The sequence below is a fragment of the Cornus florida genome, unplaced genomic scaffold (assembly GCF_030987335.1).
Source record: "Cornus florida cultivar Cherokee Brave unplaced genomic scaffold, ASM3098733v1 CherokeeBrave_3.0.0_Hap2_Chr08, whole genome shotgun sequence".
In the NCBI taxonomy this organism is placed as follows: domain Eukaryota; kingdom Viridiplantae; phylum Streptophyta; class Magnoliopsida; order Cornales; family Cornaceae; genus Cornus; species Cornus florida.
In genome coordinates, this window is record NW_026775578.1 from 41,213,085 (window position 1) to 41,234,334 (window position 21,250).

The following is a 21,250-nucleotide window of genomic DNA, read 5'->3' on the forward strand; positions in this document are numbered from 1 at the left end:
TTATTTTAGTATGGTAACTGAGTTTACTTGAGCTTTATTGAGTTTTTGGAGTGGGCTAATATTATTAATTTTTTTTATTTTTTGGGCTGGGCTAATTTCTTTTTTTTTTTGGTGGGCTACAGCCCACCTTTGCATACCCCTGTGTCCGTCCCTGATTGAGACACTAACAAATTTAAATTTAGGTGTATAAGGTGAATTCATGTGAAAATAATAAGGAAAACAAATTCACATTCACGAATTTTGTGCTAATTCACTCCCAAATCGCAAATTAGCATGCTGAGCCCTCTCTCCAGAACAAGAGCATCCTTGACAACCTTACCCCCATTGAAAAACCATATTGACAAGGATGGAGGGAGTTAAGGCTTAGGGAGGGCAAGTGCCTCTCCGGACTTTCTGCCCCTCTTATATTTTATATATATATTTATTATAATATATATATTTTTCAAAAAAATATAGAAAGTGCGCTCCTGAATTTTCTCTTCCCCTTATAATATTCTATATATGTTTTTTTTTTCCTCTTAAATCTTTCCTTAATCCCTATATTATGTATCTATAATTAGTTTAATCCCAAAAATATTACTCTCTCTCTCTCTCTCTCTCTATATATACACACACACTCATAAACATTAACTTATATGTATGGATATTATAGTCTATATATATTATAGTGTACAATATTACAATGTGCCCCTCCTGAACAAACTTTCTGGCTCCGTCCCTGCATATGGACATGGATTATAATAAAGCTAGCTGCACTTGTAACAACAGACCCACTAACAGAAACCCAAATAATAATAATAATAATAATTTTTCACCTGTGTTCAAAAATAAAAATAAATATTTTTTTCCCATAAATTTTTACAGAACATCTCTATTGCATTTCAACTGTTCTTTCCATATGCGACCAGCCAACTTTACTCTCAGCTTCTGGCTATCACCGTCAAAAAAGAAGAATGACATGTTTTTCTGAATAACCAGTCCGTCTAGACTCTCACGAACTGTCTTGCAACTATCACGAATACTCCTTGGAAATCCTTGCCATGTTAACTTCCTGCCATTTCTGCCAACTTCCAAACTATAACTGAATTTCTTCGCCTCATCATCGTCGCCCATAAAACGCAGGAAGGCCAAGTAAACAAATGCCTTTTCTAGACGGAAAGCCTCAAAGTGCAAGCAAAAATGGTGGCTGAAACAGTTGAAAACCTGCACCAAATAAGATGATCAAACATGTTACTGATTTTTTTTTTTTTCAATATTTTGATAGAATAGCACAGTTTGTTTTTTTTTTTTTTTTTGAGTAAAAAACTTTTCAGAAAAGAGAAGATGATCGAGTAACATAGAAATTGAACTAAGTGTTTGCAAACAAAGTAAACCAATTTCTGTTTTTTTTCTTCTCAATCTTCTCTGCCAACTACAAATAGCTCAAAGATATGATCTCTACTTCCCAAAGGGGAAATTGAGATTTTGAGCCCTACTAGGGACAATATTGTGGGTGTATATATGATGGTGGTTGAACTTTCGGAAAGAAGAAAAAGATAAAAAAGTAAAAATATTTCGATGGAATTATCAAAGGCCTAGGTTGAATACAGGCTTCATCAAAGGTTCAATTAGTTTATAGCGAGGGGAAAAGCCAAAACAGTATATCAGTGAATTTTTCAAAAAAAAATTATATTGTATGTGAGTAATACAACCCTGTCGTGCACACTAACTAAACTCAAGCATCCATAAAGCATTGTAACACTGCAAGAGAGAGAGCTTACTGCCAGCTTCCACCTAGTCTTTTCAACTTTTTCGGGATTGAGTTTTGTGTATTCGAGGTTGAAAGTATACCCATCATCAACATCATCAACATTAACATTGTGATCATCCTTGAGATGTGCAAGAAGGAATTGGATATCACCAGTGGCAGAGCATTTACCATCATTATATGGACAACGATATGGACGAAACCTGCAATTCTGCTCATGCCCGAGCTTGCTGTGGACGGGGAAAATATCTTGACAACCCAAATTCCACCACATGCACGGCAGTCCTAATGTTTCCGCAACTTTCTCCAAAGCCAAGCACCTAATGCTTCCAAAAACTTGGCGGCAAACCGGGCAAATCTTGTGTATGTTGGCCTTGCAGTTTGAACATAAAGCGTGGCCATTTTGACACTGCACAGACAGGAAATGATTAAAAAACATTTTATATTAAGGTTATCAACTTCTCCTATCAGAACATATGTGCTCATAGTGAACTGCAAGAGTGGGGCAGTTTCCTCAAGTGAAACAAAATATTGTAGCTCAATTTGTTTTTTCTGTTCTTTTAGGAATATAAAATTGGAAACAACAAAATAATATTGATGATGTGTATAGATTTAATGGTAGTGATAACACGTCCCTATATTAAGTTTAGTGCTTCCTATAAGGACGTTATTCATATTTGTTAGTAAAAAATTTTAGTTACACCTTCGTTGATCACAGTATCAGAGTATGCAAGATTCTGAGTTCAAACATCACTTTCACCTTGATATTTAAGATTGAAACACGTGTTGGACAAAATATTAAAGTTACACCATCTCTCACGGCTTACGTTTTTAGAGTAGACAGTGGTTAACAATACTTAACACTTCCCCATCCCCTTTCCACCTATGTGAAACTACAAATCTATGAGGGCTGGTTACATACATGATATGAGATGAACAAACTTCGTAAATACATCTAATATTTCTGCAAAGAAGAAACATAAAAGAGCAAGTTTTGTTTGATATGTTCTCTCATAAAATCTTTTTCAATAAAATATTTAATTTGTGGGATCAATAGATATTCTACAACTATGCCCCAGTTTGACTGACCCCAATGCCAGTGCAACCTTTATAATAATCAAGGAAATGAAAGATATTCTGCCTATCTGAGAAAGCAGCGAAGGAGGTTTAAGCACATTGAAGACATTAATCGTAGGTTAACAAGTTTAGCCAAAATTAGGAGAACCTAAATACCCACCAGCATTCATGGTTGAAACTGAATTAACAAGTTTCCAGCTAAGTAATACATATATTTTAAGATATTTTGTCATTACAGTATCTATAGGTTCACTTCATAGTTCTTAACCAAGTAATTATCATATTTAACAGCATATGCATCTATGACGTTACATTATTTCTTTCTAGGATTCAATAATCATTTTATACATGAAAGGTATGTTTATTACACAATTTGTATAAAAATAAATGAATGGGATTTACAAATATTATCTACATTGCTTCGCTGCGATGCTAACAACTCCAGGATGACAAAGGTGAGGTCTATATTTTGAAAACATTATTATTTTTCCGGAGTTGGGACATTAAACTCAATTGTGTATGTTTTTGAATTCCATTCAGTCGATTTGCAGGGCTATATTTAATTCATAGGGTTAAAACAAAAAAAAAAATACATGAGTTTTTCTTTTAAATTTTTCTTCTTATTTTTAACAAGAGAATCTAGACCATTGGTGAGCAGTGTTAATATATGAGAACGTACCTGATAAATGGGAGGATACATTAAATTCATGCAAACTGGGCACTCAAGTAGGTTGTGTAGGACAGTGTTTGCCATCATTCCATATTTTCCACCAACAGTCGTAGAATTCGTGTCAGTTGAGCTTCTGATTTCTGCATCTGAATGTTCTTTACCATAATCAGCAGTTGCAGTGCAAGGCTCAATAATGTGCTGGTCGAAGCTGCGTTCAGTAGTCATATCTTATTCCGAAAGCCAATACTGCTAAGCTCTGAATCAACACTGTAATATTCTCACCACCGTTTCACTTCCTCATAACTCAGATGGCTTTAACCTGTCGAACATTACCAACTTCCATTTTCAAAAGCAGCAGAAGTTCATTCTTGTAGGAAGTCATATCAACAACAACAACAAAAAAAACAAGCCTTTTTCCCAACTACTTGGGGTCGGCTATATGAATCCTATATTTCCATTCAGCTTTGTCTAAGACCATACCCTCAGTCAAACCACGTGCTATCATATTCTTCCTTACTAACTCTACCCACGTCAACTTTGGTCTTCCTTTGCAAGAAGTTGTATGACATTTGAAATTAAATTGGCATAAATTCTATGGGTTCTCTATTCTTTTGGTTATTGTATCATTTTATATAATTGCAAAATTTAGTTACAATGACTATGACATCAGTGCTTGACCAGATAAATTGGTGGTACTGCAATCTCAACAACATGGTTCAACTGGCGCCAATTTTTTTAAGAAATCTATGACAGCAAGATCAAGTTGCTTATTTGACATTCATGATACTAGAATGTTTCTATGTATGGTAGAATAGATAAAAAATTCAAAAAAAAAAAAAAAAAAAATCATTGGTTCATGTACTTAAGATTATAATGAGGTAAGATCAATAACCATTAGTTTTGGCTATTGGATTGATGATGTTGAAATGATTATGCAAACTATACCTAGTAGTTGTGAGCTCTACGTCGCTTTTACCTATGGTCCAGGAAATGTTTTCTAAATAAAACTGAAAGGTAAAATTCTTCTCTTGATTATAATTAGCTATTATAGAAGTGCCTAATCAACTTTTGAACAATATCATCAGAAGCTTTTAGTACCAATTTATGAATGGAAGTTGAAGAATAAACAGTCAAAGTCGGTATTACTAGCAAAAACTGAAGTCTCACATATATCTCATACACCATCAGCTCATGCCGACTAACTCAAATAAATCCCTAACATAATTTTATTTTTCTTTATATCAATAATTCAATCAAAATGCAATTTTCTCCGAGAACAAAATGTCTGTTATGTTTAATATCTTTAGTTTGATCAGTATCCATCTTAATTCTATCTTAATTCTGCACTTTATTCGAGTATGATAAAGAATTATGGTTAATTTCTTCATGCTCGTTCCAAGTTTCAAAGTACCGTTTCTACAAATAAGAATCCCCTTCATAACATGATTTCTTCTTCTTCATAGTGGTTAGTCCAAAACAGTAGGTAATGAAAATCATTAATTATATTATGAATTAAATTAGCCAATCTAGTTAGATTCACTAAAAGAAAACAAAGAAGGGAAAAAACAAAAAAACAAAAAAACAAAAAAAAAAAAAATCACTTAAACAATATAGTGTGTACCTTAATATGCCAAAGAACACACTGGAGAGCTTCTCCTTTGTAAATTCAAAGATTTGGTGTGACTATTTATATTTTAAGTAGGAAAGTATAGAACCAATAAAAGAGTCTCAAGTAGGGTCACGTTGTGTATAGTTTCTTGCTATGATAAAAATAAAATAAAATAAAATGAAAGAGTCCTCCTAAATGTGAATATCTTAAATATAAAACAACTCATAGAAGAACCAATCAAATAGGTAACTAATAACTACTAAAATACACACATTATATGTATATGTATATATATAAAAATATATACGATCCCAAAGAATCAAAGCATTGAATCTAATAATATAAATGTTTAATAATAAAAAGGATTTGTCCCAATATAAGAAACAGTGAACCTGATCATCCACAGTGCCTTCAAACAAGCAAAATCAGCAGCAAAATTGCACCTTGAATCAACCAGAAAAAACACTAGAAACTCAGCAAAGACGAGAGAAATTAAGAACAGAAACACCCAGAAGATAATTTGAGTCTCAAAATCCAAATAAATGAACAATGGAGGTCTGATTGAGTTCCAAGAAAAAGAGGGTGAAGATTCTCGAGAATTCTAGTCCCACAGCCCGTGAGAGCCGCAGTTTTATGAGGGAAAATGATATTGTTGCACTGAATTGTCACGTCTGCTTTTTTTTAATTGGTAGATTTATGCAGCAAATAAAGGTGTGGGTGTTTCATTTATTTCTTTATGCATGAATAATCAATTAAAAATATTTGATTGAATAATTGACTGCAACAAATCCTGATCGAATTTCGTATAAATATAAACAAGAATCGGGGATGGGTGTGTCTCTCTATATATATCTATTATGGTCATGGTCCTCGTGAATCAAACCCTAATTTCTCCCAAGTTCATTTCATTTTTCAAAATTTTCATATTGCACTCATATTATAGTATAAGATATATGTGTAATAACTTTTTCTTTCTTTAGCGTTAAAATCATAAAATCTTCCCTTACTTTCAAAATTACGCATAAAACTCCTAATAGAATTAAAAAACTCCTTAATTAACTAAACTTATCAAGGTATCCTAAACTTGCGACCTACCCGTTAAATAAGTTATGAAATGTCAAATTTGACCTTACTATGATATTAAATTAAAGACTATTATTATTATTTTAAAATTATAAAAATATCAATGTCTTCTTCCTAATCAGTTTGAAAGTCAAATTTGATTTAATTGCTTTAAATTATTATTTTTGTAAGCATTTTGGGGCATTTTTGATATTTTAAAATAGGGTAAAGTACATTGACACCCCCTGAGGTTTGGGGAAAGGACAAGCAGAGGAAAGTTAGCATGTTTTTGGACAATGACACCCCTTCAAGTTTGAAAAATGGACAAAGAGACCCTGAAGATGGTGAATTGACCTTATTACCCTTTCAAATAAAATTAACATTTTAATTGACTTAAATACCCTTTGATTAAACCCAAACCCGAAACCGAACCCGAACCCGAACCCGCCTGCGTATATTATACAGTGGAGAGAGAAGGGAGATCAGATGGATGGTGGTTGTGGCCGCGGTGGTGGGTGTAGAGAGAGGGGGAAGAGAGGGGCGGCCATAGTTGAAGAGACGAGGTGAAGAGGAGAAAGAGGAAGAAGCATCGGCAATGACTGCAACAATGGGGGTGGCGGCGATGACTGTGACAGTGGCGGCGAAACCCAGAAGCATCGGCGAAACCCTGAAATTGCTGGCGAGGACCAAGCTCCGATGACGATGCGGCCACGGACTGAATAGTGTGGCGAAGTTTAGAAACCGAGCAACAAGAGATCGACGAGCAAAAACAATCCGGCTAGGACCAAGCTCCGATGACGACAAGGTTCAGATAAGCACAGTCCGGCAACCGTCACCTGCAAGGCCGAGGAGGCTGAAGTGGCCATCGCTTCTGCCATTCGTTTTGAGTCCAATTTCTCCATATGGAATACATGCAATAGCCCCCTCAGATGCTAAGGTTTTGCATGCGTGTTTGGCTGTTCTATTAGTCTGATAACTCTAAGACTGGGGAGGCTCAAATGGATGGGTTAACCACATTAACGGTGCCCCCTTTTTCACTTCCGGCAACCCGAGGTCAGTTTCAAAGTCCCTTTTATGAATAAACCAACAATCTGTATATGTTTATATATATATATATATATATATATATATATATATATATATATATGTGTGTATTGTCAGGTGTTGAAATTGTCTTTCCTTCTAGGGTTTTTGTTTAGTTTTTAAATTTTGTTTGATTCTGAAATTTTCAACACTCTCCTACTTTCAAAATTGGCGATTTCTACAGTTGAAAGATTTGAACTGTGATTTCTGAAGTTAACAACTGCGTGTTTTTCGCTGTGTCTTCTAAACCCACATGGTTGGACTGTTGAATTTCAGGGCTTTTGAAGGTTTTTGAAGGGCAGCCAGAATTGCGACTTTGTTAGCTGTGGGGTTAGCGTACCTTACCTTAGATGATTTTGTGAGTTTGGGTCTAGGTCCAAGTTCTGGTATGTACAGATTTGTGTGTTTATATATGTATAGATTAGATGATTTTTGCATTTTCTTCTATATGCTTTATACGAATCGGTGAGGCTTGTTTGATGAATGCATACAATCTTTATAGGTCGAGGAGGTGGCAGTGGCAGAGCTCCTTTTTGGCGTCTTCTTTAGTGGGTGGTGATTATGGAGGTTGGGGGTTGGTAGAGATTGGGGGCGGTGGTGACTGGTTGTTGGTGTGTGTGTGTGTGTGTGTGTGTGTGTGTAAGTATATATGAAAAGGGTATTTTGGCCATTTAATTTTAAATATTTTATAATTAAAATTAATAAAATAGTGAAGGGTAAAATGGACTTTTCACTTGATTTAAGGCTCTGTTTGGAGGGCAAATTTCACAAGGGGGTGTGTTTGTCCAAAAATAAGCCAATTTTCATCTGTCTATCCTTTCCTCAAACCTCAGGGGGTCTCTTTGTACTTTACCCTTTAAAATATTAATTATAGCTTTTTCATTTAATATTAAATACCAAGGTCAAATTTCACAACCCATTTAATAGGATGGGTCACAGATTTGGGGGTAACTTGATAAGTTTTGTTAGTTCTGGGGTTTTTTTTATTTATTTTTTAATTACTAAGAGATTTATGCATGATTTTGAAAGTAGAGGAGAGTTTTGTGATTTTAATCCTTTTTTTTTCTTTTTTTTTTTCTTTAATTGGTAGTTGTTTTCTGATTAGGCCTATGTAGTCAGTTGTTACAAGAGTAGACTTGTCCTACATCGGATTCGGATGAGAAGTGAAATGGGTATCAATGGATGGGTATGCAACACTACCCAATAGCTTATGGTGCGTTTGGATTGAGAGATTTGGATAGATAGTATGAGAAAATAAAATAAAGGATAATGTAGATTGTGTTTGAGTTGTTTAAAATAAGAAATAAAAAAAGCATAAGGAGAGAAATAATAGTGGTTAAATGTTATTTTTATAATTTTGAAATTGCACTCAACAATTAAAGAGAGGAGATTATTATTCCACTCATATTCCATATATTTAAAAAGGCATGATAATAATTTGGTTGTTCATCATATCCAAACAAGAATACTATCTTTTCTTTTATTTTTTCTCCTATCTATTCAAATATGAATAGAAATTATTGTTATCATTTTATTTCTCTTATAACTAATAATATCATCTTCTTTCTTTTCTTTCCTTTGTATCCAAATGGAGCCTTAAGCTTTTGAGCAAATGGACAAGAGTCCACCCGTTACAGTTGGTATCAGAATCAGACCCAGTCCTTGATCCGGTGTCACGCCAAACGCCCAATCCAAAAGGCATTTAGGTGTGCCACTCGGGTAAGCAGGTTGACCCGACAGCAATGAGAGCATTACGACTTCGGGTAGGGGAGACATGTCCCACATCGGATCTGGATGGAAAGTGAAATGGGTATAAATGGATGGGTATGCAGCACTACCCAATAGCTTAAGCTTTTAGACAAATGGGCAAGCACTCACCCGCTACAGCATACCTCCTCATGCCTTTATCTTGTCATGGTCAATAAAAATAGGCTAACAATAGTCATTTACAAGACCGACCAGCAAGTATGATGCAAAAGGCTTGTTAGTCCAATCACGTAGTATCCCACCTAACGATATCTCTTAATTTCTCTTAATAATAATAAAGGAAAAGTGAAATTAAACACCATTTAATGTTTACATTGTAGACAAATAACACACTTATACTTTATATATATTATGTATATTTATATATATTATGTATACAATTCCATTAAGTTTGAAAAATTAAGCAAAGAAAGGCTTCAGTCATGTATACAAATCCGTTAAAAGTTTGAAAAATTAGTAAAGAATGGTTTCAAGTCACTGTTAAGATATAAAATTTCAAAAGCACCCTTATGTCTTTCGATAATACCCTTATAAGGGCAAAGTGAGAAAAACACCCCTAATGTTTGCATTTTGCAAATAACACCCTTATAAGGGCAAAGTGAGAAAAACACCCCTAATGTTTGCATTTTGCAAATAACACCCTTATCCTTTGAGTATATAAGTTCGTTAAGTTAGAAAAAATGTGGCAAAGAAGAGCTTGAGGTCATTGTTTCGTTAAAAATTTAGTCATGTGCAATGCATACGACATTTTAAAGATATAAAATTTCAACCTGGCCTTCGGCCCTAGGTAAAAACAGAACTACATAGGTCAGCCGCTTCAACCCAACTAGTCGTTAGGCGTGGTAGTGGCCGGGGTTCTGGAACGGGAACCTTTATAACCAGTAATACCCTTGTCTCTTCCTATAATGCCCTTATATATATATATATATATAGATACATATATACACTTGTCACATTTAATTTGTTTATTCACCTACTTTTTATTCAATTACTGAGGGATACTTTAGTCTTTCCAACATTTAGGTCCTTGTTTACAGGGCTGCAATTTGGGCGAGCTAACCCAGCCCAACTTGAAATTTTGAAATTTGGACTTTAAATTTACAAATCGGGTTCATGTTCGGGTTGAGTTTTGTCAAAACCTAAACATATTCAAGTTGGGTTCGAGCTCAACCCGAACCTAACCAAAAACCCAAATTATTTTTATTATTATTTTTTTCATTTTTTTTCCTCCTCTCTCTCTCCTCTTTTGTTTCTCTCTCTCTATCGCCGTCCCCATGCATTCAAGTTAGCAGTTGTAGAGAGAGAGAGAGGGGGGGGGGGGGGGGGGGCAAGCTTGAGAATTAAGAGACAGCGACTGAAGCTTGCGAACGACGAACCCGAACTGGAACAACAGGCGATGGAAACTGAAAGATCTGAGTTTTGATTTTTGATTCTTGTAGATCTGGGTTTTGATTTTTGATTCTTGTAGATATGGGTTTTGATTCTTGCAGCGGGCGATATGGGTTTTGATTCTTGCAGCGGGCGATATGGGTTTTGAACTTTTGATTATTGCAGACAGATAGATAAAACTAAAATATATGGGTTTTGAAGTTCTGATTCTTGTAAATTTTGTAGTCTGCAATTGGAGAGAAAGAGAGGGGGGGGAAGTTCAGAGAGAATAGAAATGGAGGCGATTGGGGAGGCTAAAATGATTTGCCCTGAATAAAATATAATATATATAATTTATTTTTTAATAATAATATAATCAAATATAATATATATATATATATATATATATATAAGTTTCCGAAATTCTTTTTAAAAAAACTCAACCCGCCAACCCGACTCAACTCGTCCGAAAATATTCGGGTTGAGTTATAACCATAACCCATATTGGGTACAATTCGGGTTAACCCAACCAAACCCGATTCGGGTTAGGTTGGGACTGAGCTGGGTTGGGCCAGCCCAACTTGCAGCCCTACTTGTTTGTACCAAAATTAAATGTTAAGGAGTTTTTAGAATATATAGGGGTTATATAATCTATATACATACCATAAGGTTGTTTTTTTGGCCATAACCCTATATTATATTTTTAAAAAATAAGGGCAGTTTATTTATTTAACATTTAATTAGTTTTTTACTTATTTTTTTATTGAGTTATAAAGAGACACTTTAGTCTTTTCAGCATTCAGGTCCTTATTTACTCCAAAATTGAATATTAGAGACTTTTTAGAACATATAAGGGGTTATACACTATATGCATATCATATGGGTGTTTTTCGTTCACAACCCTAATAATAATTGAGAATTTGTTATTGTGCGGGAGTAACTAATACTTATTTTACAACACTCGTGATTTGTCAAAGAACTATCACATTTTTTTCTTTTTTTTGATCAATCGCATGAGTGCCAAATATTTTATACTCCTTCCATCCCAATTTAAGTGTCACTTTTGAGGAATAGTACATTTTAAGGAAACATGTAGGAGACACGTTGTCTCCCTGAAAAATAACTAACTTGCATTTTTTAAATTTGAATATTTGAATTTTAAATTTTAAACTCCAAGAACATATACGAAAATACGTATAATATATTATTTGAAAAAGAGAAGTAGACAATTATTTGGACATAGACCATAAAATAAAATAAATAAATAAACATGACAATTTTTTTTTTTTTTTTTTTTTTTTTTTTTTTTTTTTTTTTCTGAATCGGAAGGAGTGTTTGATTATCAATTCATTTCAGCCCCATTCAATTTGTACTTTGCAATATTTATAAAATGTCTCACCAAAAAATTTCTTTTTCTAAAAATTTCTCCTATTCTCTCTCTCTTGGAGGTCCAATAATAAATAACAGCTCAACAACCAATCTGTAACAAGTAAACTTTCATAGCTTAACAATGAACATGCAAGAAGAAATTTGACTTTTGTAACTTGTTCTCATTTTAATGCATCTAGCTAAAACCCATTATCCAAAACCAATTTTTCTTAAACTGATAAATATTCCCCCATTTTCATACCAATTCTTTGTATGCCTAATGCAATTTTCGTAAGCAGTAGTAGTTAAGACAACTCGTGTTGACTGAGGCATTCACATTTCGAAATTTTCATTCTTCTATAAATTATAATAGCATCATACAGCCATACAAGATTGTCACTACCTACCAAAAAATGTTGTGCTTCAAGTAGCTTTACAACAGGAATCAGCAAGATTTCCATGAAGGATTCTTTGTTGGACTCTTTTGGGTAAATGAGGAATATCAACATTAAAATGGTGTTTTTGTCATTCAAATTACTCCTTGTTCCGAGAAGAACGGTCCTTCCTGTGCCCACCAAGAATACGAGAAATTTGAAGACCTCTGCTGAATGCTTGGTTGAATAACATGCGAGTCTGGAATTCGGAGACAAACGGGAACCACGCCAGAAATGCAACTGGGGTGAAAAGGAGCAAACCCATCACAATTTCATATCCTCGAGCAAGTGTCCGAACTGATCCCCAGAACCCAGCTTTTACTACAACAGGCTTGCAAGCTTGTGCAATCTGGAAAAAAATAGGGAAAAGGCTAAGAGGATGAGCTTATATAAGAGACGTGTGCAGAAACAGCTGTGCCTACTGATCTACATATCAGAGCCAAGAAAGTAAACATGCAACTAATATGAATCTGGGTTTTCGGAGAATGATAAACCACCTAGTTGTAGTATACCATACACTGATCCTATAAAAAAATTGAGACCCATCTTGTACATAGGGGTTCAAGCAAAATCACAAGCCACAAAAGGACTACAATGCTAAAATGCAAGACTAGGTTTCACAACTCGACATAAAACACAGGAAAATTTAAACTGAGAAGATCTAGATAAAAAGGGTTTACTGTCATCTCTTATATGTGGGATACTGATGATTGTCCAGCATCACATCTAAAGGTGCAGCATTTGGCTTCCACAATATGAAACCTTTACTAAAGTTTGACAGAATCTGATGCAAGTTACTTGAAAGAATACAAAATACTAAGTAATAAATAAGTGGAGTAGACAAGTAATTCACTGACCTGAAGCAAACCCCAACCAGTTGGCATGAAAGCAAGAATACACACTACAATGTCCTGCAATGTCATGTGGGGAAGTGCAATCAGAGTGACCAGAATGGAGACAAACGTGAGGAAGATCAACCCCTTAATTAGCCGGAACATGAGCTGAAAATTTGCGCTAAATCTTCTCCGTCCAACAGATACAGTCTGAGGAAAAAAACAAATTAACACACAAAATAATCTTAAAGAAGTAATCAAATAAAGCTACTATAACATGAAAGTATCTCGCACTAATGGGTCTACACCAACCTAAAATTTATAATGTTGTCATGTGCAAAACCAACACCAAAAATATCATAGATACAATTGAAAATAATACAATCTCTTTTACTACAGCTGCAGGCTGCAGGTTACTTTGTCCAGAGATGTGCAAGTTTGAAAGACGGGATATTACATAGGTTGTTTTTGAAGGTATATTTGTGAACCATGTAAAAAACATATAGCTGAGCATAGAAAATCAATCAAACCAACTAACTCAACACATTTATTTCTTTTTTCTTCTTTAAGAACTTTTCACCAACAAAAGCATTAAAAAGCTTACACAATAAACAGCAGATAAATGCAAATTATTTTTGTGCAGAAACCTGCAAATTCATAATTACCCGACAAAGGTTGTACAATTTCTTTCAACGCTCTAGATATTGTTTTATAGGTTGATTTTTATCGTGCATCAAGGTAACCCCAGTTGCACTTCAGAAAACTAGTTTGAATATAAAAAATCGATTAAAACAACAAAGTCAACCCATTTCCTTCGAAACGGGTTGACTTTGGGGGAGAAATGAAAACATAAAATAATACAATCCTCTCAAAATAAATAAATAAATAAATAAAATTCAGATGAACTGATTGAGAGCACATCATGGTAGTGCTATAGTTTTGACTTCCACAAACTTATAAATACAGTAGAGGAATTATAAAACACTGACAGCTTCTACCCAAATTATAAAAGGAATAAGTTTTAACATTGGGAAATAAATTCCTAACTGATTTTTTCTCAACATGTCATGGTAAAATTATGAAGAATTCCATACCTTCATTACAAACAATATTAGAAAAATAACCAGCCATGATATGCCATACACCTGTGAACCACATGGGAAAACAGATAATCATAAACAACAGTGAACTTAATTCACTTTGAAATAAGAACAAAGCAAACACGAGGAACCAGTATGAATTTGCATACCAGGAAACTTTTGGTCCCCTTTGTCATATTCAAATGATAAACAAGTCCATACTGATATATAAAAAATCGTAAGGATAACAATATCTCAAGAACGAGACCACGCTTTCCAGAATGACGAAGATGTTCTTGTTCCTCCTCCCACCATGATTCCCAACTCTTTTCTTGAGGTACACCAATACCACCAACGTTGCTTATCCACTTATTCCAATCAGTCCAATCATCAACAATTTTTTGCCACTCGAAACCAGAAGGATTGAAAAGAAACGGAGCGAAAAGCCAGGTGCCTACCATGAACCACATTGACAGAGTGATCAAGATATAAGCAACTGAACCTCTATAGGATTGCCCAAAAATTTGATAAACAAGAAGCAGAATCATTAGCTCGAGTCCCTTAACAAAGTGGCTGCGGGAGTAAAGCCGATAGTTTTCAGCAAACTTGGCATGAAACACAACAAACCCACGACCTGTAGCCCTATACTTTGCACCTCCATGAAGTAAAGTCCTTCCATAATAGTGGGTTTTTGTTCCAAGCGAAAATGTGAAAAATACAGGCGCCAGCTGTAATTGCATTAGTATGAATTCACTCAGTGCGGTTCGAAAGCCCTTCTCCAAACCAATCTCCATCAACATAGGCAAGGCCATTAGAAATCCAATTTGCACAAATGACTGAGAAGCAAGAGCCACTTGAAGAGGCTTATTATCTCGGATTGCTGGTTGACTACTTAGCCCCTCTTCAAGTCCACTAAGAACAAGATAAAGGCGGCCATAAAGGAAAACATATACAGTGAGCACAGTGATCTGCAAGAAAAAATGTGAAGGATCAGGAAACTTAATTTAAAAATAGTAGAAACGATATAAGTTTCGTAACATACCAAGGTACTAAAGTAAGAACCAACAGTGGTAAAATAACATGACATCATCCGGAAGAAGTCAAAACGGTGTCCAAGCCTGTATATGTCACGACTTAATGTCTGCTCTCCATTCCCATTGGCTATTTTTGCCTCAAATAGAGAAATCTGGTTAAGGCCCACGTCCCTTCCTTTCCCAACTTGTATATATTCATGATGAGTAACATTGCCTTCACGAAGTGTAGAATTGAAGCCTGCATTCATAGTGAGAACACAGAAGCTACAGGGTAAGCCAAGATCATTTACCCAAATAAATAAATAAATCTCAGAAAGCAGAAAAATTATAGGAGCATACCAGCAAATATGTCCTCACTTAAGTTGATGACTTTTGATGCTTTACTAACACCACCTCTTGTAAGGTGAAACAGCCTATCAAAGACATCTGGATGACCATAGTGAAATCGAACCCTGGAAAAGGCAAACAATAATAAAATAATAATAACAACAAAATTCAATGGAAATTTAGTACATTGAACAGGAAAGATCTTCATGCCACCACAAGAAAATAAGGACGGGTTTCCACGCAGAAAATAGTGGAGATTTAGCAAATTGGACAACAACAAAGCAACGGGAGGCTGAGAGGGTTGAGCAAAACCGTAGGCGTCAGGAGCATTGGAAACATTAATGCGAGCACATAGTAATCAAGAGAAAGTCACAAAAGGAGATGTATACAGTTGTTATCCTCGTGAACATACAAAAGAACTGGGTTGGCCAAATGAATTAACTTTTTCCATTCCAATTTTATTACAAGTCATCTCACCCATAATATTTAAATATTTCATTAATAAATGTTTTATCCCATGTTACTTTTGGTCGTCCTCTTTGTCTCTTACCTATGTAAACTAATCTACCAATTCTTATTGGCACATCGATAAGTCTTCATTTGTATATGTCCAACAAATATCATATTGATTTTTTCTTTATGTTTTACATATCATCACAACACCATCACTATGACCAATTTGCTTGAATTTTTCATTGTTCTATTCTTACTAGAGCTCAGGTCTTCACACTAACAAGAATGACAACACTATATTTTCTTCTGTTCTATATAGAGGTTGTTTATTTTCTCTTCTCAAGTGCAAAATATCACATCTGTTTTTTGGATAAGCAATGACAAAGGTATGTATTATGGTTTAACATGCCTCTTCCAACTTTTCAACTCAACCCAATAAAGCATTAAATGCAGTTTGATGTCTGTAGTGAACTCTATCCAAATCCAGGGGTGCAAAAAGTTGTTTCCAATAGACCAATTACCGTGTGATGTCAATTTCATTTGCACTTACGTTTTTCACAAATGCAAAACATAGTTCTAAGGTGAAACATATTCTGAGTTATAACAAAACATTTCCAATGTAAATAAACAAAATATGGAACTTCTAGCTGTGAAGGACAAAATGATGTTTTCTAAACAAAGTACACACATGTTGAAAGAGAAATAAATTGTAAAAATGAACTCTTTATCTTCCGGCAGCGATAAGAGTAATTTGTCCCTTGGGTTAATGTGTAAGTACATGCATATATTGCTGTGTTATTATTCACAGGAATCGAATCAATTATAACAGCAATCTGAATAAAATGGTATAGGGTCATTACCCAGTGTGGTCGCCATTACTGAGGGTGCTGAGAGGGGTTGACTGAATATAGACCTAACCATAGGCATTATTTGCACAAAGTACTTGCTCTCAAGATAGGAACCCACATTCTTACGCTTGAGAGCGTGAACATATTACCAATGCACCAAGCAATGGCTCCTTGAATAAAAAAGTATGAATCAACTAAATTTCTTATATCCAAAAAGGAAAAGGAAAAGGAAAAACAAAGCCAAAGTAGCATACTACATGCATCTTTTGGTAATGGAAATGAAAAAATACTGGATAATATAGCAACACCTCTGTCTATGTACTTGGGTAATGTTTTCATAGAATAACAGCGCAATGGTTCTAGAATTCAAATTCATATAATTCGCCACACACAACCCCAACGAGGAAAAGGAAGAAATAATGGGCTGCAAAAATAGAGATCTTACTTTAGAGGGTTGGCTAATAATCTCTGACCAATAGTGACAAAGCTTGTCTCTTGATTTGACATGAACCATGCAAGAGAAGAAACACTGCATCAAATCACCAGACATTAATAAATAAATAAATAAATGATATAAGGCATATTTTGATTTAAAATCAATTAAAAACAAAGAGCACATACCTTCCAGTGAATATATGCTCTCTAAGTCCAAGTATTGTAGGGTATCTAACACCATCATGCTTTTCAAGAAATTCTTCAAGCAAGTTCCTCATTTTCAAGGCTTCTTCCATGTAGTTATCCTACACATATATTTCACAAAGATGAAAATAAGAAGTAAAATTAAGCTGATCTCAAGCAAATATGACAACACTCTACCTGATTCATATCAATTGTTTGTAACCCTTCTCCACGTGTGAAGATAATGGCATGATTCTGATTTTCTGGCTTTCCCTCACCCAAGATAGCAGGTCCAGGAAGTTTTATTCTATAAATAACCTGCATGCGCAAATCATAGCAATCATTAAGGTGAAGTTCATAAGACTACCGTGATGTACATGGGGATACCCAATTGTGTTTAGTACCACGATGTTAGACTTAACAAGTAATCTCATGAAGGCCCCTTATAAATGTTGGCCCAGTTTTTTTGGTAATGGAAGTCCTTAAGTAGATTACGTATGTTGCCTTTATCTCCAAGCATAAGTGTCACCGTTGTGAGGGGAGATATGTGGCTGTAGGGAATAGAACTTTTGAATTAATTGACCTAGTGAACTGAGAACGTGGGAGTTCTCATGTTACAAAAAGATTCTTCAAAAAAATTGACAACAGCAAAATTTATTTTATGAACTCCAGAATTCCCATTTACTAGTTTCAAATTTTCCCTAGGGAAAATAGGGAACGAAATAGAAGCTTTTAATCAAAGAAATGGAGATGGACCAAACCTAATACAAACAAATCTCGAAAAATTACTTTCCTCGAAGAGCAATAAGATAATATCATGTTAACAGTTGTTAAAGGAGTGCCTACGCCTCAAAAAGCCCAAGCTTATAAAGGCAGACATGGTGCTTTCACTTGTGGAAACATAAACCCGTGCACACTTTTTAACATATTCCAAGCTCAAGTAAAGTGTGCCACTAATTTGCATTCTTCAATGACATCTTTCGAAACTGTTTTACCTTTTCTAAATAGAACTTGATTGACTTGCTTCTAGTCATATCATGACCAAAATAACAAATAATACTATTCAATTATAACATCATCTCCAATTTCTCCCAGTTTATAATTATATTTTTCTAGCTGATGAAAGTAGGTTATGATTAAATGCTCAACTAGAGGTCTGCAGGGGGATTCTAGAATAAAGAGTTTACAAGACTCGATTACCACCACAAAAAAAAAAAAAAAAAAAAAAAAGAGCAAAATTAGAAATGATCATAATCACATAATTGAAGCAAGATGAGTCTGATATAGGGTGCATTTAGCATATTCTGTCAGTGACGCATACCTCTATATTTGAAGGATAAATTCTATGAATATCAGACAGAATGTTGGGCGGCTATGAAATAACATATTAAAGTAAAAATATTCAAATGTTGAGATGATACGATAGGACTATATATATATATATATACATATATTAAAATAAAAGAAAAGAAAAGGAAAGGAAAAAAGGGCCAATATAAGGAAAGAAGATCTGTGAATTATTTGAAGTAGGACCAATTCGAGGAAAAATTGACTATAATACTGTTCAACTATAACATCATCTCCAATTTCTCCCAGTTTATAATTATATTTTTCTAGCTGATGAAAGTAGGTTATGATTAAATGCTCAACTAGAGGTCGGCAAGGGGATTCTAGAATAGAGAGTTTACAAGACTCAATTATCACAACAACTAAAACAAAAACAAAAACTTAAAAAAAAAAAAAAAAACCCGAAATTAGAAATGATCATAATCACATAATTGAAGCAAGATGAGTCTGATGTAGGGTAGCATATTGTGTTAGAGTGACGTATACCTCTATATTTGAAGGATAAATTCTATGAATATCAGACAGAATGTTGGACGGCTATGAAATGACATATTAAAGTAAAAATATTCAAATGTTGAGATGATATGATAGGACAAAATATATATATACATATATATATATTAAAAGAAAAGAAAAGGGAAAAAAGGGCCAATAATAGGAAAGAAGACATCTGTGAATTATTTGAAGTAGGACCAATTCGAGGAAAAATTGACTGTAATAGTTGGCTTTGGCTTTTCTTTTTTCCCACGCGTTTTAGGATTCCTGTTGGTAGACAGGCCTTGGTTGCCGACTGTGATCGGATTGATAGCGGGAGGATTCATGGGAATTGGATGACCTTTCTGGTTTTTCTGCATCTTTTGTATAGATAGGAGTTGGATGACGGAGGACCAAATTCCCTTATTTGGGTGCCCTCCCCTTACAAGAGACTTGATGTTCATTCCTTGTTTACTGGGGCTGATTTTCCTTGGAAGACGGTTTGGGGATCGAAGGCTCCTCTCAAAGTGGCCTTGTTCGTTTGGACTATAGTTTTTTTTTTTTTTGATAACTAAATTGTATTAAAAGCGTTCAAAAGGAGAACGCGTCCCAAACTATACAAAGACAAAACGGAGCCTATGAATTCAAAGAGCTCATAAAATCAACAATCTCCTCAAGAGAGGAGTAGTCTCTCCCCTGACCCCAACAAAACAAATTACAAATGATAAAAAATTTTAACACCCCAATGGAGGATTCCTTTCCCTCAAAAGATCTTCCATTACGCTCTCTCCAAATGCTCCACCAAATACAAAAAGGGATCACCCTCCAAAAAACTCTGACCTGAGCCCCCACCCATTGGCCCCTCCACATATCTAACAACTCCCAAGATGACCGAGGCATGACCCAATGAATACCAAACAGGCCAAACATCAAACTCCAACAATCATGAGCCACAGGACAGTGCAACAAAAGATGATCCACCGACTCCCCATTAATCTTGCAAAGACAACACCTATTAACAATGATATGCCTGCCTTCGCTTCCTCAAATTGTCCAAAGTCAAAATCTTACTCCAAGCTGCAGTCCACACAAAAAAGGCCACCCTAAGAGGCGCCTTAGACCTCCACACCGTCTTCCATGGGAATGAGGTACCATGAAAACCAGAAAGGCACACAAAAAAGGACCGGACCTGGAACATCCCCTGAGAAGAAGGCACCCAAATCAAGGAATCTGTCCCAGACCCCTCCACCTCCTGTCCGTAAAGGAGAGCCAAAAACCCAGTGACATCATCCAATTCCCAATCTTGAAAAGCTCGCCGGAAACGCACATCCCAAGACAACCTTCCACTATCAAGGCAATAGTAGTCAGCAACCATAGCATGTTTGTCAACAACAATCCTGAAAAGCCTGGGAAACAATAGAGCCAAAGGCCTATCATCACACCATGGATCCTCCCAAAACCAGACAGTTCTTCCATCCCGAACTCTGAATCTAATCTGTTTAGAAAAGGCATCCCACACCTTACCAATGGCCCTCCACACCCCCACTCCGCTAACAGACCTGACTGGTCTAACTGACCACCCTCCTCTCTCCTCCCCAAAGCGACATGAGATAACCCTTCTCCATAATCTATGTTTTTCCTTACCAAATCTCCAAAGCCACTTACCAAGAAGAGCACAATTGAAAAGGGCCAATCCCCTAATTCCAAGCCCTCCCAACCGAATAGGCCTGCAAACCTGTTCCCATTTGACAAGATGATACTTGAACTCTTCTCCGCGACCCCCCCAAAGGAAATTACGTTGGAGCATTTCTAGTCTTCCAACAATAGAGGCTGGAATACGAAAAAGCGAAAGAAAGTACGTTGGAAGGCTTGACAAAGTGCTCTTCACTAACGTAACTTTACCGCCCTTTGAAAAATATTGTTTTTCCAACCCGCTAATCTTCTCTCGACCCGCTCAATCACCGGGTTCCAACTTCCCACCCTCCTAGCCGAGTCCCCCAGCGGCAAACCCAAGTACGAGATGGGAAAGCGTTGCGTCCCACATCCTAGAAC

The 21,250-nt window shown here is 35.5% G+C and overlaps 2 protein-coding genes across 2 annotated transcripts in view; both read right to left on the reverse strand.

The window, feature by feature from the left end:
* Positions 1 to 858: 858 nt before the first annotated feature.
* Positions 859 to 7,067, reverse strand: LOC132270118 (E3 ubiquitin-protein ligase SINAT2-like). Its single transcript, XM_059771323.1, has 6 exons — positions 6,985 to 7,067; positions 6,629 to 6,880; positions 5,496 to 5,546; positions 3,504 to 3,702; positions 1,761 to 2,156; positions 859 to 1,203 (listed from the first exon to the last, which is right to left on the reverse strand). Exons 1-6 carry the CDS (start codon positions 7,065 to 7,067, stop codon positions 859 to 861), a joined length of 1,326 nt encoding a protein of 441 aa, XP_059627306.1.
* A 5,022-nt stretch (positions 7,068 to 12,089) lies between these two features.
* The window catches only part of LOC132271472 (callose synthase 3), a 54,003-nt gene continuing 44,842 nt past the window's right edge, over positions 12,090 to 21,250 (reverse strand). Inside the window, exons 35-43 of the mRNA XM_059772857.1 lie at positions 17,576 to 17,695; positions 17,381 to 17,499; positions 17,205 to 17,288; positions 15,471 to 15,583; positions 15,140 to 15,369; positions 14,268 to 15,065; positions 14,113 to 14,163; positions 13,043 to 13,228; positions 12,090 to 12,534 (exon numbers count right to left, since the gene is read on the reverse strand). Of these exons, the coding sequence (XP_059628840.1) occupies positions 12,286 to 12,534; positions 13,043 to 13,228; positions 14,113 to 14,163; positions 14,268 to 15,065; positions 15,140 to 15,369; positions 15,471 to 15,583; positions 17,205 to 17,288; positions 17,381 to 17,499; positions 17,576 to 17,695 (1,950 nt within the window). The 3' untranslated portion in view covers positions 12,090 to 12,285. The remainder of the gene's footprint in view (positions 12,535 to 13,042; positions 13,229 to 14,112; positions 14,164 to 14,267; positions 15,066 to 15,139; positions 15,370 to 15,470; positions 15,584 to 17,204; positions 17,289 to 17,380; positions 17,500 to 17,575; positions 17,696 to 21,250) is intronic.